Below are 14,602 nucleotides of genomic sequence, written 5' to 3'. Positions count from 1 at the left end.
TTCGTCCTGTTTCCGTTTGTATTTTGAATCGTCAATTTGTTAACTCCGAGTAGGAAAAATGTCTCTTAATCTGGACCCACAAGGGACTCGTGGACGTACTCTGCCAGCATCTTACCGGCTCATCTAACTGACCCGAGTGGAGGCTCTGGACTGTCCTCATCAAAACCACTTTATTGGATTAACCAGTCTGATTGACAGTGCATGATGATAATCCACCCCACCCATCATCAGGTTAAGAGTGGGCTTATGTCCATTATTGACATTAGTTAGCATGCCAGGAGGGTTTCCAGACAGGCCATTAGCCCAGCTAATTGGGAAGGTGCTGCTGGAATGGATGGCTCAGCTGCGAGCTCCTAGCTCCACACTGCACTAGCCATCAGTTGGGTTTAATGATTTTTGCCCTGGCTTCAGATTACCCAGCCGGTAAGCCGGTACTCGGCGCTATGTGTGTCTCTAAAGCCTATTCCCAGTTTGGCAGCTCAGGAGCCTGTGATCTGCCTCAGCAGGCCAACACAGAATCTCAGGTTATGAGCAAAGGATGAGGCCTTGATAGAAGGGTCTCAGATGACCTTAATATTTCAACCAGACGCAATCGCCTCATGGTGTTGTCAAGCTCACTGGTTTCATGATCCCCGGTTGTTGTACTTGTTACCCCAGCGACTGATTTGGAAAGAAAGCAGGATGTTGAGATCTGTGGGTTCATAAAATTTTCTAAACATTCAGTTTGTTTCCAATTAAAATACTTAACAGACCCTTACTAGGACTCTAAAGCATGGATAAGCAAATACATGAACTGACAAGCTAGCACACAGGGACCAATAGCAATGAAGTGAAGAGAAACAAGTGCCACTGGATGAATCGTGGAGCTCTTTATCAGTTGGAGTCTATTATTCTTTTCCTCAGAGCCTCCGTGCCATGGCAACGTTAAATGTCGTGATGGGAGGTGTTTGACTTGCCATTTAGCTATTAAGAAAAACCCATTCAGCATTGGAACATTATCAGCCATCATTGTGGTGGAATGAGTTCCGAAATGGATTGCTTTTTAATGATACAGTAATCTATGATCTTCAGCAGAAGTCAGTTCAAATTCTCAATACATTCTGACAGCCCATCTGTTCCAGTCCAGCCCCTCTCCCCAAATTAAACCAACACCGACCAACTTGCTTTGAAAAGCATACTGTCCAACCAGTTTCATGCTGGCGCGCCAGGCTTTTTTGAAGGGATGTGGGCCCTCTACGCCAGGCTCCCCATATGTTGCTTTACCAAAACTCCATCCTCGTACGTTCTCCTCAACCCACTTCATTAGAGGAAGGGAGGGAGGCAGGGAGGGAGAGAAGAGCGACAGGAAGTAGGGACAAGAGAGAAATAGAGCGAGAATGGTGAAAGAGATGCTTGCGAGAGATAGGCAAAGGTGAGAGGAGCACGAAAGAGAGAGAGAAGCACTACAGACTGCCGAGATGCTCCCCCCTCCAAGCTAGACGTAATGGATGAGTGCCTGATGGGGCCTGTTTGGAGGAGGTCTCCTCAGGGCAGACTAAGACTGGGGCTGTCTTCACATCCAGACACATCGCTGACAGCATCTAGGAACCGTTGATCACAGCAGCCTTGAAGCAGCCTTTCAGGCCTAATGCTCTGTGAATGCAGTCTCTATTGATTTGCTGTACATGTCGCCTGCGATTATGAATACAGATTTATAAAGTGGGTGCTTTCAGCTTTGGGCAGACCTGGATGGAGAGGAATGGCACTTGTTTTAGTAAACTTTGGCTTTGTGTCGGACAAATCCCAAAGACATAACAGATCCCTGACTCACACGGAAATGGGATGAGGACCCAATTAGAGGTGCTACACATAACGTCACGCTGTCTTTAGGAAATAACCATATGACGTTCTTGGGGCAGACACTTTAAGATGACACATTGTGGGACTTCCCCACATCTCGATACTAAATGATCGCAGGTATTGAAGTCATCTCTTCTGACAGTCTTCTTGATTACTGACGACTGAGATTTTTTTTTAAAAGGGAGGACAAACATACATGTGAGAGTCTGTTTGGTAAAGTCAGCCTTTAAACAGGTCAACTCTGGTTTTACAGTCATCTTCCCTTAATTGTTAAAGCTCACAATTCTTGTTTTCACAGCAGTTCCAATCAAAGAGAAGATTGTTTCGATTCATCAATGCCATCTGTAGCAGAGGCTCACTGATGATACCTGTAAATGGACCAAACTGCTGTGCTATGGATCTCTGGGGGGAAAAGGGCTTCCTTTTTCTCTTGTCAGCATTTTGTTTGCTGGAATTTGGATGTGCTCCACATGTCTCTGTCTCTGCCAGACAAAGTACAGTGGGGGGGCTGTGAATGAGAGGCAATGGGGATTCTTTCCCCCATTTAAACACCTATTACCACCAACAACGGCCAAATATTTTACAACCTGGACCTGAAGAGGGATAGGAGCTGCTGTTCCTGCTGCCAGTTTTCGTCATCTCAAAGGTTAAAAACACAAAAGAGCCAGAACCATTGCAAGTTTGTTAATTTATTCGCTCTGACATGACTGTGAAAATCCATTTAGATAGCAATTCAAATGTCCTCGCATTGTGCCTTGTCAATTTTAATGCGTGACGGAGAACAAATAAAATAATTAGAACAAAGTGTTTCTTTTTTATTCCCGAGGGGAAGACATAAGCATGCAGCATTTTTCCACCGAAAATCCATCTTTTCTTTTGGGAATTGGCCTGGTTTACTAAGAGATTGCACAGTTTAGATTATGCAAAATAATGTCCAGTTTATTTCTACTGCCTCTGCTAGTGGCGGCCTCCCTGCAGTTTCATAATGACCTTGGTAATATACGAGCAATATGCAGAGCTACTCCACTCTGCTGAGACCAAAGTAATGGCCTGACAATTATGTAGCCGTTCGTGCCGTTGGAAGATGTGTTTTGAGTGCGGTGTCCTTGACGTCACTGTGTATCTCTCATCACCTGAATGGAAACTCCGTCTGCAGCATGCTGAAGAGCACTTAGCTACAGCACGGGGATATGTGTAGGGCGTTGTGCGACGGGATTCAACGGCGGCCATCAGGTGATTGTGTTCAATTCTCCTCCGAGATGATTGACATTGGAGTGGCTGTTCTGTAAGGCCAGTGAATGTCAGAGTAATTATGGGTTAGCTGAGCAGAGGCAGAGAAGCTATCTGCATGAATGCAGGATGATGCAGATAGGGCCTCACGGCTATTCTTCTCCGTTTCTAACTAGCATTAGGACTTGTTGTTTTTTAACTGGTTTTAACCGCTGACCTTGCGTTCATCTCTCAGAGGTGGTTTGAGCCTGCCTGGCTCGCTGCAGTGTCAAGTGTCCATAAAAAATGGAACCGGATATGATATCATCCAGCCGAGCCATGTCACATATTAATGTCAGAGGAATTAGCGCTGACAGAAAGCACATTGATTGTTGAAACGACAGCCGGCGGGTTGGAAATTGACAACCCATCAGGGGGCAATGGGATTAGTAGGAGGTCACTTCCTGTTCACCTAGGAAGTGTACGGGTTGATGATCTCAGAAGGTCTGCAGCGCACGTATCTCGGTGATAGCCAGCCTGCTCCATCCAGGTCCCGGAGGCGCTACAGAGGAAGAGAGAGACACCACAATCGGAGTTCCGAATGCCGCCCGGCTGGTGATCTGGGCTGCCTCTGTCTAACCACCAGGCATACGCTGTCAGGCTAATGTCATTAATAACTCAAGGCTGTTTATTCTAGCTAAGCTGTCACGACTCCATATCCTGCTGGTTGCTAGGAAATCACTTATTAATTTCATTGAGAATTAGCATAAAGCTTTTTAATTATAAATGGCCTGTGATATGAATGTGTTATTGGGGAAACAAGCCTAATGAATAATTGTGCTTATTACAATGCATTACTTTATACAGGACATTGACAAGAGAGTGAAAGAGAGCAAAAAAGAGAGAGAGTGAAGGGAGGAGGGAGAAATGTAGAGTGAATCTAAAGTAAATGACGTTTATTTTTGCTTCGGTCAATTGCCTGCTGCATGCCCTTCTGCTGCTGTTCCTCACAGCCTTGGTTGGTAATTGTGTCGGTGCCAGCCTCAGCATGGGTTTGTGTCATTATTTACCTAACCTTTGACCTCTCTCTGCTAGAGTTTGACCAGCTACAGAGGAAGTGGCGTGTGGCCTTCCTTTCTGCTATCCTTTTGCTTTGTTGCACAAGCCTTTGTATATTCACAGCAGCAACACCTCACTGTGTCTCTCCGAGGTTCAAGCGTACTGTTCTGTGTATCCAAATAGGGTAGTAGCTATTAAGGTTATGTGTAGTTGTTTATTAAATGTTCATTTATACACAGAGAAAGCCAGCAGAATAGCTTCTCACTGTATGTGGGCTAGTCTCTTTGCAGTCACCCAGCTGGCATGGTTCTGCTGCCAGCTTTCCTGTTTGCTGCCCAGTGTCCATTATAGACCCATGCAAAGGTCAGCTTGCAGACCAGGGAAGAGGAAGAACCAGCTAACAGCAGCGACTCAGAGGAACAGAGACACGAGAGATGACTGAGAGAGGAGTAAGAGAGAGAGGACTGAGGGGAGTATGAGGGAGAATATTGGAAGGAGCGACAGGGAAAGGAGTAAGAGAGAGAGGAGGGAGAGAAGTAAGAGAGAGAGGAGGTGGAGGGGACGGAGAGGTCAGACGGTATGAAGGTCACCAAAGTGAAACTGGCCCAGCTTGCAGACTAACCCTCGGAGTGCTTTGTACTCCCTTGTTCAGTTGAGCATATATCCTGTGATCGACAGACAGGTTGCTACAACTGGTTGGCTGATACTTCATACATCTAATGAAAGGACTGCAAGGCATTGGTCTAAATGGAAAACTCCTTCTGGGAGCAGTAACGGGAAGGTGCCGCAGGAGGTGATTGGTCGGTAGATTTAAGCCGATGGCTCAGGACTTTCCTGGTCTTTCCCACCGGTCTTCGTAGATGTCTGGGAATGAAGTGACTGGAAGTGACTTTGTCGCTAGGATAGGAGGCACAACACCGCAGATGGTGCTGTTAAATGAGCCGATTGTTTAAGAGGTTTGCTTTTTGAGCGTCCGTTATGAAGATGTTGTAGTATTCTAGGTAAGCACATATGTTTTCATTAGTGTGGAGTGTTTCATCACATAATTCAACATTAAATTGAAAGATCCCTCTGGCTTTGGTAGCTATTTGTTATAGCCTTGATACAACCTGTTGGTTCCAACATTTCCAGACAGTCTTATCACTAGGCTGTTGTACACCAGGTATGTGACCAGCCTGGAAATGCTCTGTCTCTTAACTCTGACACATTTTTTCCTTATTTTTTCTTTTCTTTTTTTAAATGAGAAGAACCGCAGATCAATATCATGTACCTCAAGACATCTTTTTGTTTGTTTTTTTCTTGAAGAAATCATTACATTTTTTGTAGTTCGGGGGCCTTCTCTGGAAAATGACTTGATGACACAACTGGGATATTGCAACCTCTTCTCCTGTGAACATGTTTTCGTCTCCTGCTGATGGGCTACAGGAGTGGGAAAGCTGAGAGGATGATGCAATCAGTTAGCTGGTGCTCTCCTGTTTTTGGAGGTGGCAATAACATTAGTTAATTAAAAGAGAACTATCAGTGGAGAGTGGGAGAGGAGCAGAGAAGAGAAAGCTGGCTGCAGATGAGCCTTCACTAGTAGAGCTCATCACACCCAGGTCCACTGGAGCGAATAAAGGGGATATTTCTGAAATGGGTCCATGTGAAAGTGGTGGACTCTCAGTCAAAGTGCCCCCATATGAGAGAAAGTTCCAGTATGTATTTTTACAGAGCTCAAATGTCAGTGTTTAGTGATGTGCATCCATCAAGATGGCCCACTGAATTTCTCAATCAATCAGAAATGACTACTTCTGGCAGACAGCACTGCTGCTAAAAAGCTGTTGGCTCTTTAGATGGCAGTCTCCGCACTCTACTCCAATTCACCAGTGGATACTGTAATTATTAGAGGAAATAATAGTAGAATTATCAACCGCAACAATTAATGGTGCTAGTCAAGGGACAACTGAGGTCTGGACAAATACAATGTGGAAAGATCAGCTTAAGGCCTAAAACAGAAACATACCATAGGTGTATGCCACTTATTGACCATGGCATTCATTTCCAAATTCCTCATTTGTAAATTTAAATAGACTGGCTGGAATTACCTGAATCATGTCATCTATCTGCAGCAGTGCAAGGTTGGGTTGTGCAGTTGAATTTGTTCGACAAGCTCTGACAAATTGACAAATGTAAGTTTTTTTTTTTTGCAAACACGAATGTTGTGATGTGTTGAGACATTTATAGTTACTCAGTTGAACAAACACACAACAAATGTAATGCACACAGCAGAGGGATTATAACAGAAATCACACAATTCAATTTAAAATAGGATAAAGGAAAATATTATCAGGAAGCAGTCTAGAATAACTTTGAGGATCTTTGTTTTTAAAATGCAGACTTTAAAAAGGTATCCAGACCCCTGGCCTTGTATGAAAAACATGTAGGGTGTGTCTAGATGGGAAATCAATTTTTGTAAAGTCGGCTACTTTGTCTACATAGATTTTCTTTGTCGGGGGAAGCTCTAAAGCGTTCTGTCAAGGTAAATTCAGAAGGCATAATCAATTATGAGATATAACGTCTGTGCATTGTATGTGATGCATAAGGGTTAAGTGGTCCCAATTTGACCTTTTCTGAGATCTCGTCCAATCAAAGACGATCTTACACAGTACGTTAAAAGCACACTTGTCTACAGCAACACGTGTTTGATGGAGCTGCTGAAATAAACGTGCCAGCAGTTTCCAAACCCAACTGACACATCAAAGCCATGGACGATAGACCTAGCATCTATGTCTTTTCAATCGGCAACAGACTGCTTAACTATCCAGTGATAGTTATGCTACCTGAATAAATGTTTTTGTACAAAGACCAATAATGGAACCAACAGATTTAGACAGATGCAACTGTATTGCTTGATTTAGATGGTAGTTCATGACGAAAACATGGATTTACGATATTAAATGTATTATGCAGATATTTTGTTATTTGGTAGTGGGTGATAGTTTACCTTTGAATATCTTTCTTTCACCCTAAATGTGTGGATGTTGTAAACAGGACACATTGACGTAGGCTGAAGAGAAAGACACCGTAAGAAAGAAATGGCTTCTGGATGATAACTCTGTACAGTAACAGAAATGGCTTCTGGGCGATAACTCTGTACAGTAACAGAAATGGCTTCTGGATGATAACTCTGTACAGTAACAGAAATGGCTTCTGGATGATAACTCTGTACAGTAACAGAAATGGCTTCTGGGCGATAACTCTGTACAGTAACAGAAATGGCTTCTGGATGATAACTCTGTACAGTAACAGAAATGGCTTCTGGGCGATAACTCTGTACAGTAACAGAAATGGCTTCTGGGCGATCACTCTGTACAGTAACAGAAATGGCTTCTGGATGATAACTCTGTACAGTAACAGAAATGGCTTCACAATAGTTAATTCTTCATTAAGGTGGCAGAAAGTTTGTTTACGGTGGCAGAAAGTTGATATGTTTTTGTTTTATGGCGTGCTGCAGTGAGGGGAAGGAATGCATCACTTATTGACGTAGCACGAGCTCTGGCTCCACCTCGCTCTCCCTGAGTGAGATAGGTGACCACTGAGCACTTTGACAGCATGATGCATTTAAAATGATTTAGATACAGACATCTGAAATTTGATGTGGTTCCCCTTTACACTACTAGAAGCTAAACTGCTTGGCAGTGCAACAGAGCCACTGAGCAACACAATAAACCCTGTATGAGAGAGAAAGGGTGAAAAAAGGAATTAATTCGTATATTGAAAATGGGTATTTTTTCCTTCAGTTGTTAAACAACTAAAGCAAATCTATTAGCTGTTTTGTTAATTAAAATATTGCCTGTAAAGCTTAAAGGGATAGTTTGAGATTTTGGCACTGAGACCGATTATCTACTTCCCCAAATGTTGATGAAATTGTGGATATCTTTTTTTGTCTATGCAGACCATTGACAAAGAGCCAAGTAGATAAAGAGCCACCTTAACGAACTCCCCAACTGCCCCTTTAATCCACGTCTGCAGTATAATGGTTCTGTCAGTTTCAAACATAATTGTTTGTTTCAAAAGCCTTTCAGCAGTGTGACTCATTTGATTATCCATGATGCCGTGAGGCAGCCTAGGCGGAGAGCTCTGTAAATATTGTACACATTTTATGTTGCATTTTATTAAATCACAGTTTAAGGGTTTCTGCTCATATAGGGTTTGACCACTAAATCCTCTGGTCTTGACAGAGATGCACGATCATTATGGAGTGTATAAATATTATTAGCCTTATTGTGTGTTTGATGAATTGCCATGGCAACAACTTAAGGAGGAGACAACTGGCTTCCAACCTGACTGATTGGCTCCCGCCCTGACTGACTTGCTCTCAACCTACGAGTAATACAATGGCTCTCAAATATATTCAGCCCCTTGGATTTTTCCAAAAATAGTTGTGTTACAACATAACATTTTTATTAATTTAATCAGGAGTATTTGCCACTGATCTACACAAAAAACTCCATAAAGTCAAAGTGAAAAATGTAATCTACAAATTATTCTCAGTTAATTTCAAATAAAAAACATGCAATAATTGATTGCATATGTATTCACTGCCTTTGATATTACACACCTGAATGAGCTCTGGTGCAACTTGTTGTTTTTAGAAGTAATGTAATTAGTGGAATAGAGTCAACCGGTAGTTAAAGTGTTTCACATGATTTCCAGTTAAATACACCTGTCTCTGGTAGGCCCCACTGTTGGTTAGTATACAGTAAATGAAGATGAAAGAACACTCAAAACAATAGAATAAGGTTATTCAAAAGCACCATTCATGGGTAGGATATAAAAGTATTTCCAAGGCACTGAACACAGTAAAGTCCATTATTAGGAATTTTAGAGAGTATGGCACAACTGTGAATCTGTCTAGAACAGACCATCCTCAAAAGCACTGGTCAGGGAGACCAATAATAGCCCTTTGGCAACTGTATAGGAGTTACAGTCGCCCCAGATGAGCTGGGAGACGTAGAGTTTTTTGGCATCAGTGCTATGTGCTATATTGGGTGCAAGCCTAACACCTCAAAGCATCACGAGAACACCTTCAATACTGTGAAGCAATACTGTGAAGGTGGTGGCAGCATCGTACTAGACATGTGTTTCTCTGCATCAGGACCTAGAAAGCTTGTAAATATAGAGGGCAAAATGGATGCAGCATAGTACAGAGAAATCCTAGAAGAAAAACCCAAACAAACAGCCAAAGCCACATGAAGTGGCTTAAAAACAAAAAGTCAAAGCCTGGGCCTCAACCCAAATGAGAATGTTTGGACACAGTTAACAAATTGCTCTTCGCCAACGGTCCTCATTGACGTTTGAATTATCCACAAGGTACTACAACCAAATATGGACTAAAGGGGGTGAAAACATATCCCTTCAATGATTTTTTGTTTTGTGTTTGTTATTAATTTGGTACAATTTGAAGATTTAATTTTTCACTTTGAAATTATGAAAAAAAAAATGTGTCGATCAGTGGCAGAAACTCCTGATTAAATCCATTTTGATTTCATTTTGTTACCCAATAAAATGTGGAAAAGACCATGGGGGGTGAATTCCTTTGAGGGTCATTGCTCTTTCACACATTCGTTTTGGTCGCTCTTTGACACACACACACGCGCTTTGTGGAATAAGCACTTTGGCCAGCACTACAGTAGTTGAAACATGCTAGGTCTCCCTCTCCCACAGCCTCTAGCTTCATCAACACAGGCAGAGGGGAAATGTCAGTCACGTAAAGCCTGGTTGAACACTCATAGCCGCACTCCTCACTCTGTTCCTCACGTACCGATTGGTCAGTTTGTGGTATCATTGTGGGGGCTTTGGTTCCCCAAGTGTACACATAAACTCACCTGAATGAGTCTTGTTAGTGCCTCTTGGCTGTGGGGATCTGAACAACAACTGTCCTTACTCAGATCTGAAGCTATTGGTCATCGACATTATACTGTAGTACACGTCACAAATGCGGGTCATTGGATTTAGGCTAATGTCATGTGTTTCGTTTGGTTGTTTCTGACAGATCCACCTGGTCATCACAGGCAGAAGTCGGTGGTAAGCGATACGTGCTACCAGACAGAGATCTCCAGCCTTATGGACTTTGGCACCCCAGACTCGTCGCTCGACAAAGGTAGGGTGTTGCCTTGGAAATACAGAGAGTTGCCTTGGTGACGGAAGGTAGTGTGCGCATCGGTTCTGGGATACGGTACTGAAACAGAGCTGTCAGAATGTCAGCTGACCACACACAGACAGGCCTGTGATGATGTGGGTGAGCCTGTCTGCCTGCCTGATTGGCTGTCTGCCTGCCTGATTGGCTGTCTGGCTGTCCAGCTGTCTCCTTCCCTGGCAGGGACAACAATCTGATAATATGTCTGGACGCTCTGCAGACTGCAGGCGAATGGCTTTGATGTAGAGACAGTACGCAACACTGGGGGTGAATCATCTGCTTGTGTATACCCAATTGTACGCTGGACTTGGACACAATGCTGTACGGGGGAAACATTGATAGGAGCGCTGAAAGGAGGCGAGGGGGAGAGACGGAAGCTCTTTACATTGTATTGTTGTCGCTGTTGAATAGAGAAGAGTACTCCTGATGATCCTCATTGTTGCATTGCGCCGGTACCTATTTTCACTTTAATCACTGCCTCTGGTAAATAGCATCTAATTTCCCCTCTAAGGATCTTTCAAAATAAAGGCTCGTTCTCTTTGTTGTGACCAGTAATGACACCGGCCACGGAGAAGGATTATCATAAAGAGTATTGATCATCCAGAGCTCATTGGCGAAGAAAATCTCCTTGGCATTTAATTGTCTCCAATTTAATGACGCCTATTTTTCTTCATCACGTTGCCAGAAAGCCATGCGAGCATCCTCCAGAATTGTAATTCGAATCTTTTCATCAAATACAGCCCCTTGAAGCAGCAGAAGTGCACTCTCAGGCCACTGAATTAGCCTCGTGACATTTCCGCTGGCCCTGGACGGAGAGGGTGTCTGTCTGAGTGAGTCCGGCTCCCCTCCCTCCCTCCCTCCATCATCCCTCTCTCTCCTTCCCCTCTCTGGGCAGCTAATACCTTAATGTCTGTCTTTCCCAGTTCTCTGTCAACACTCCTGCGCTGATAATGCAGAGTGACAGATCAACTGGTAGGGCTAAAGGACAGAGGGAGCCGAGAGAGAAAGAGAGCGAAAGATAAAGATGAGGAGAGGGCAGGCCGTAGCTAGGAAGTCAACTCTCGTCACACTCAGAGCCCTGAATTGGCGTTACAGGAATGAGAATGACTATGAATGACACATGACTGTGATTCTTGCCCAGTCAGTCAGGCAGTCAGTCAGTGATTGACAGATCCACTGCATCGGTTGACAAGCATCTGGCTTAAGTGCGTGTGAAGTTGTGGGGAGCATGCCCCGCTGACCAGCCAAGTAGAAGGCATGGTTGTCCTCATTCCTACTAAAGCAAGATGCACCTCTCAGCACACGTTCAGTATTTGTTTAGACATTGTCAAGCATGAGACATCTGAAACGTTTTGCCCCTGAAGGACAGCTGCGTTTTTGTTGCGTTAGTCTCAATTCAAACTTTCCGTTTATACAAAACAGCCGATTGGTCCTAATTCATGCTGATGTCTTGAACGTAAGCAATTCTTGTCCTTTGTTGTTGTCCTGGTTATGATTAGCAAGTGTATTAGAATTATGGCATTTCAGTGGTTGAAAAAGCCGCTATGACGTCTTCCAGAATTACCTCTGAAACGGTTAATGCCCCCCTGGTGTCTACTTCATCTGACCCAGACTCGTGTTCTCTCTATTCCCCCCGAAACCTGGCTTCACCTGTAGTCCCTGCCCATGGGCCCAAGGCTAAAGAGACATGAGACTGGGAGGCTGGTTGCCAGGATCCAGCCCTAACACTATTAGCTCTGCGATTGTGTCCGCACTCATCCAGGCCTGATCCAACCCTGTATATAGGACAGCCAGTCCTTGAGCCCTGGGCCTAGGAGAAAACATGAAAACATTCCAGATTTGAGGCGCTAACAACCCTAGTGCTCCGGGTGGTACTGTTCCGGTTTGCCCTCCTTCGTGGCCGGGAAAACATCCTGGCAGTGTGCAGTATCAAGTTCTCAAACATTTTTCCAGTTTCCAGGATAGGTCATGGAACCAGGAAACACCCTGGCCCCTAGTTTGTTCGGAACAGGCTAATATTTCCAGCCTGTGTGTCCTAAATAAACATGTGACGGTGCGTAGAGGCTGCATGTCCCTGGGTGTTCCCTAACCCTCCGTGTGGCGGGTGAGCCGGGCCGTTCAGCACAGCGTGTTCTGCAGGAGGGAGAGCTTTAGGTCACTGTGACATTCAGCTTTCCGCCATCAGGTGGAGCAGAAGTGCTGTAGGTGTGACTCACCTGCCCCACCACCTGATGCCGCAGGTACGCCCCCCCCCCCCCGGTATTAGAGACAAGAGAGAGTGAGAGCGGGAGGGTTTGGTCTAATGGTTATAGTGTCACCACACCGCTTCCCCCTCCCTAGAGCAGCAGCTGTGAAGGGTTAAATAGCAGAGAGGAGGGCAGAGTGAGCTTTCGCAATGGAAACCGCCTCTGGTCGTATCAGAACAGGTGGAGAGAAAAGGGAGGAGGAGCTAGAAAGAAAGAGGACGAGAGAAAAAACGGGCAAAAGACAGTGCAAGCAAGGAGTAAAGAGAGAGAGAGGGGACATAGTGTGTACAAGGGAAAACAGGCTTGAGAACACTTCCTAGTAACCTGACTGGGTGGAGCCAGTTGCCGGAGCTGGGAGCGGCTGACACGGACTGTGTTTCTAAATGGAGTCTGTCTGAGTCGGGTTCCCCTGCTATGCGAACACACACCAGCACTGACCGTGGATCCCAGCGGAACCCGTGTGGTAGAGGAGGAGGAGGAGGAAGACATGAGGTCCAACAAGGAGGAGGGGACACCCGGTGAGTGAGGAAGAGAGAGAGGGGACGAGCAACGACAGAGGAGTGGGTTTAGATGACAGAGGAGTGGGTTTAGATGACAGAGGAGTGGGTTTAGATGACAGAGGAGTGGGTTTAGATGAGAGGTTACTGTTTGGAGACTCAGTCTGGTTTAGGCCAGAACTCTGTTTCTATGTTAAAGGAATTTGTGAGTTCATGTGTTTGAATAAGCACATTTTACGAGAGACATTTGAACGAGTCATGTAAAGAGTTAGGTTATGAACAATTCCTTATCTACAGTTTTTTTATATATATTTACATAATATGTTAGTATATATATAGAGAGATAACAGTTGTGTTAGAAACCCACTGTTGTCTGTAAAGAAATAATGATTTGTCTCAGTAGAACACATTTGATGGCAGTATGCTCCCGATCTTGTTTGTATATTCTCTTTACATAAACATGTTGACCTGGATCTGACGTGTGTTGAATATTGCAAAATACTGTACTTGTAAATCTGTTAGTATACCATAGGTATATGAAACCCCTGGAGTGAGTCTAGTCAGGGGAATTCAGAGGGATATTTGATGATGAGCAGTTTCAGTCAGCAGCACTCACAGCCTAAATCACTGAGTGATCAGTCACATCCTTCTGAAAGCTGTCCTGTTGCGTCCATTCATTCAGGCGCTATCTGAGTGTCTAAAACCTCTTACTGGACCTCTGGTCAATGCTGTCTTTGTCATTGTGCCGAGGTCTTGTGTTGTCAGTGTTTGTCTTGAATTCACTGTTTATTAACGTCAATTCCTCCTGTCAAGTTACACAACAGTTAGTGCATGGGTCTGTGCGTGTAAGGGTATGTGTTTGGATTTCGCCGTGCTTGTCCACACACATATGACGTGTGAATGTGTGCATTTGTACTTGCTACCCCAGTGTGTGCGCGTTTGCGTGTGCAGTGTTGTTTTTTTCCGCGAGTCCTACGCTGATCCCGTTGATTGGGTCGCGTGACTCCTGCTGCTGATCTATACCCAGAGGTCGCTCTCGAAAACTGAGAGGGATGATGAGTTTGATTGAGTGAGCGCTGCTGCTACATGGCTCTAACCGAGTGGCCTCACTTTGCTCTCTCAGCAGCTCGCAGCGGGCCCATGATGACACGCTCTACAGGCCTCGTTCTTGACGAGTGACCGGTTCACCTGGCTGGAGAAGTCTAATGTGTTTCAGCTCCACGGGGAATGGAGGGCATTTTATGAGGACACACCGCCGTGTTGTTTCATTTGAATTAGCTGGGACAGTCCACCTAACAACAGCAAACCTTTAAAAAAATAAAAATACAACAACCAGGTTGTGTAAAATAACACTTGTTTGAAGGTGGACACGGTAGCTAGTCGTGGATAAGTCCAGACTGTTCTAGAGCAGTGGCCTGCGAAAGTACCTGAGAAGGCAATGTTTCTCACTGATGGTTCCCATTTTTCATAAGCTCCGGCCTCTGCTGTGGTGCGACCCCAGAGTACGGGTGGAGACTCGTACCTGAACAGGTCTGACACGTATTCAGGCAGTTTGTTCTTTGGTGCCTTGAAAA

At 44.6% G+C, this 14,602-nt stretch overlaps 1 protein-coding gene across 9 annotated transcripts in view; it reads left to right on the top strand.

The window, feature by feature from the left end:
* kaznb (kazrin, periplakin interacting protein b) overlaps window positions 1-14,602 on the top strand; it is a 176,555-nt gene that overhangs the window by 125,800 nt on the left and 36,153 nt on the right. For 7 of the 9 annotated variants that reach the window (XR_004574632.1, XM_020055632.2, XM_020055636.2 and 4 more), the window contains one exon: window positions 10,142-10,249. The exons of 1 other annotated variant lie outside the window; for it this stretch is intronic. Coding sequence is in view for 7 of the 8 variants with exons in the window: in XM_020055632.2 (XP_019911191.2) it covers window positions 10,142-10,249 (108 nt within the window). In the remaining variant the exon portion in view is untranslated. Of the gene's footprint in view, window positions 1-10,141; window positions 10,250-12,583; window positions 13,050-14,602 lie in introns of those variants that run through there. One more of the 9 variants, XM_020055638.2, reaches the window with a different exon arrangement.

Source organism: Esox lucius, chromosome 17, assembly GCF_011004845.1.
Source record: "Esox lucius isolate fEsoLuc1 chromosome 17, fEsoLuc1.pri, whole genome shotgun sequence".
Classification (NCBI taxonomy): Eukaryota; Metazoa; Chordata; class Actinopteri; order Esociformes; family Esocidae; genus Esox; species Esox lucius.
Note: the sequence above shows the minus strand (reverse complement) of the source record. Positions and strands in the feature narration are given on the sequence as shown.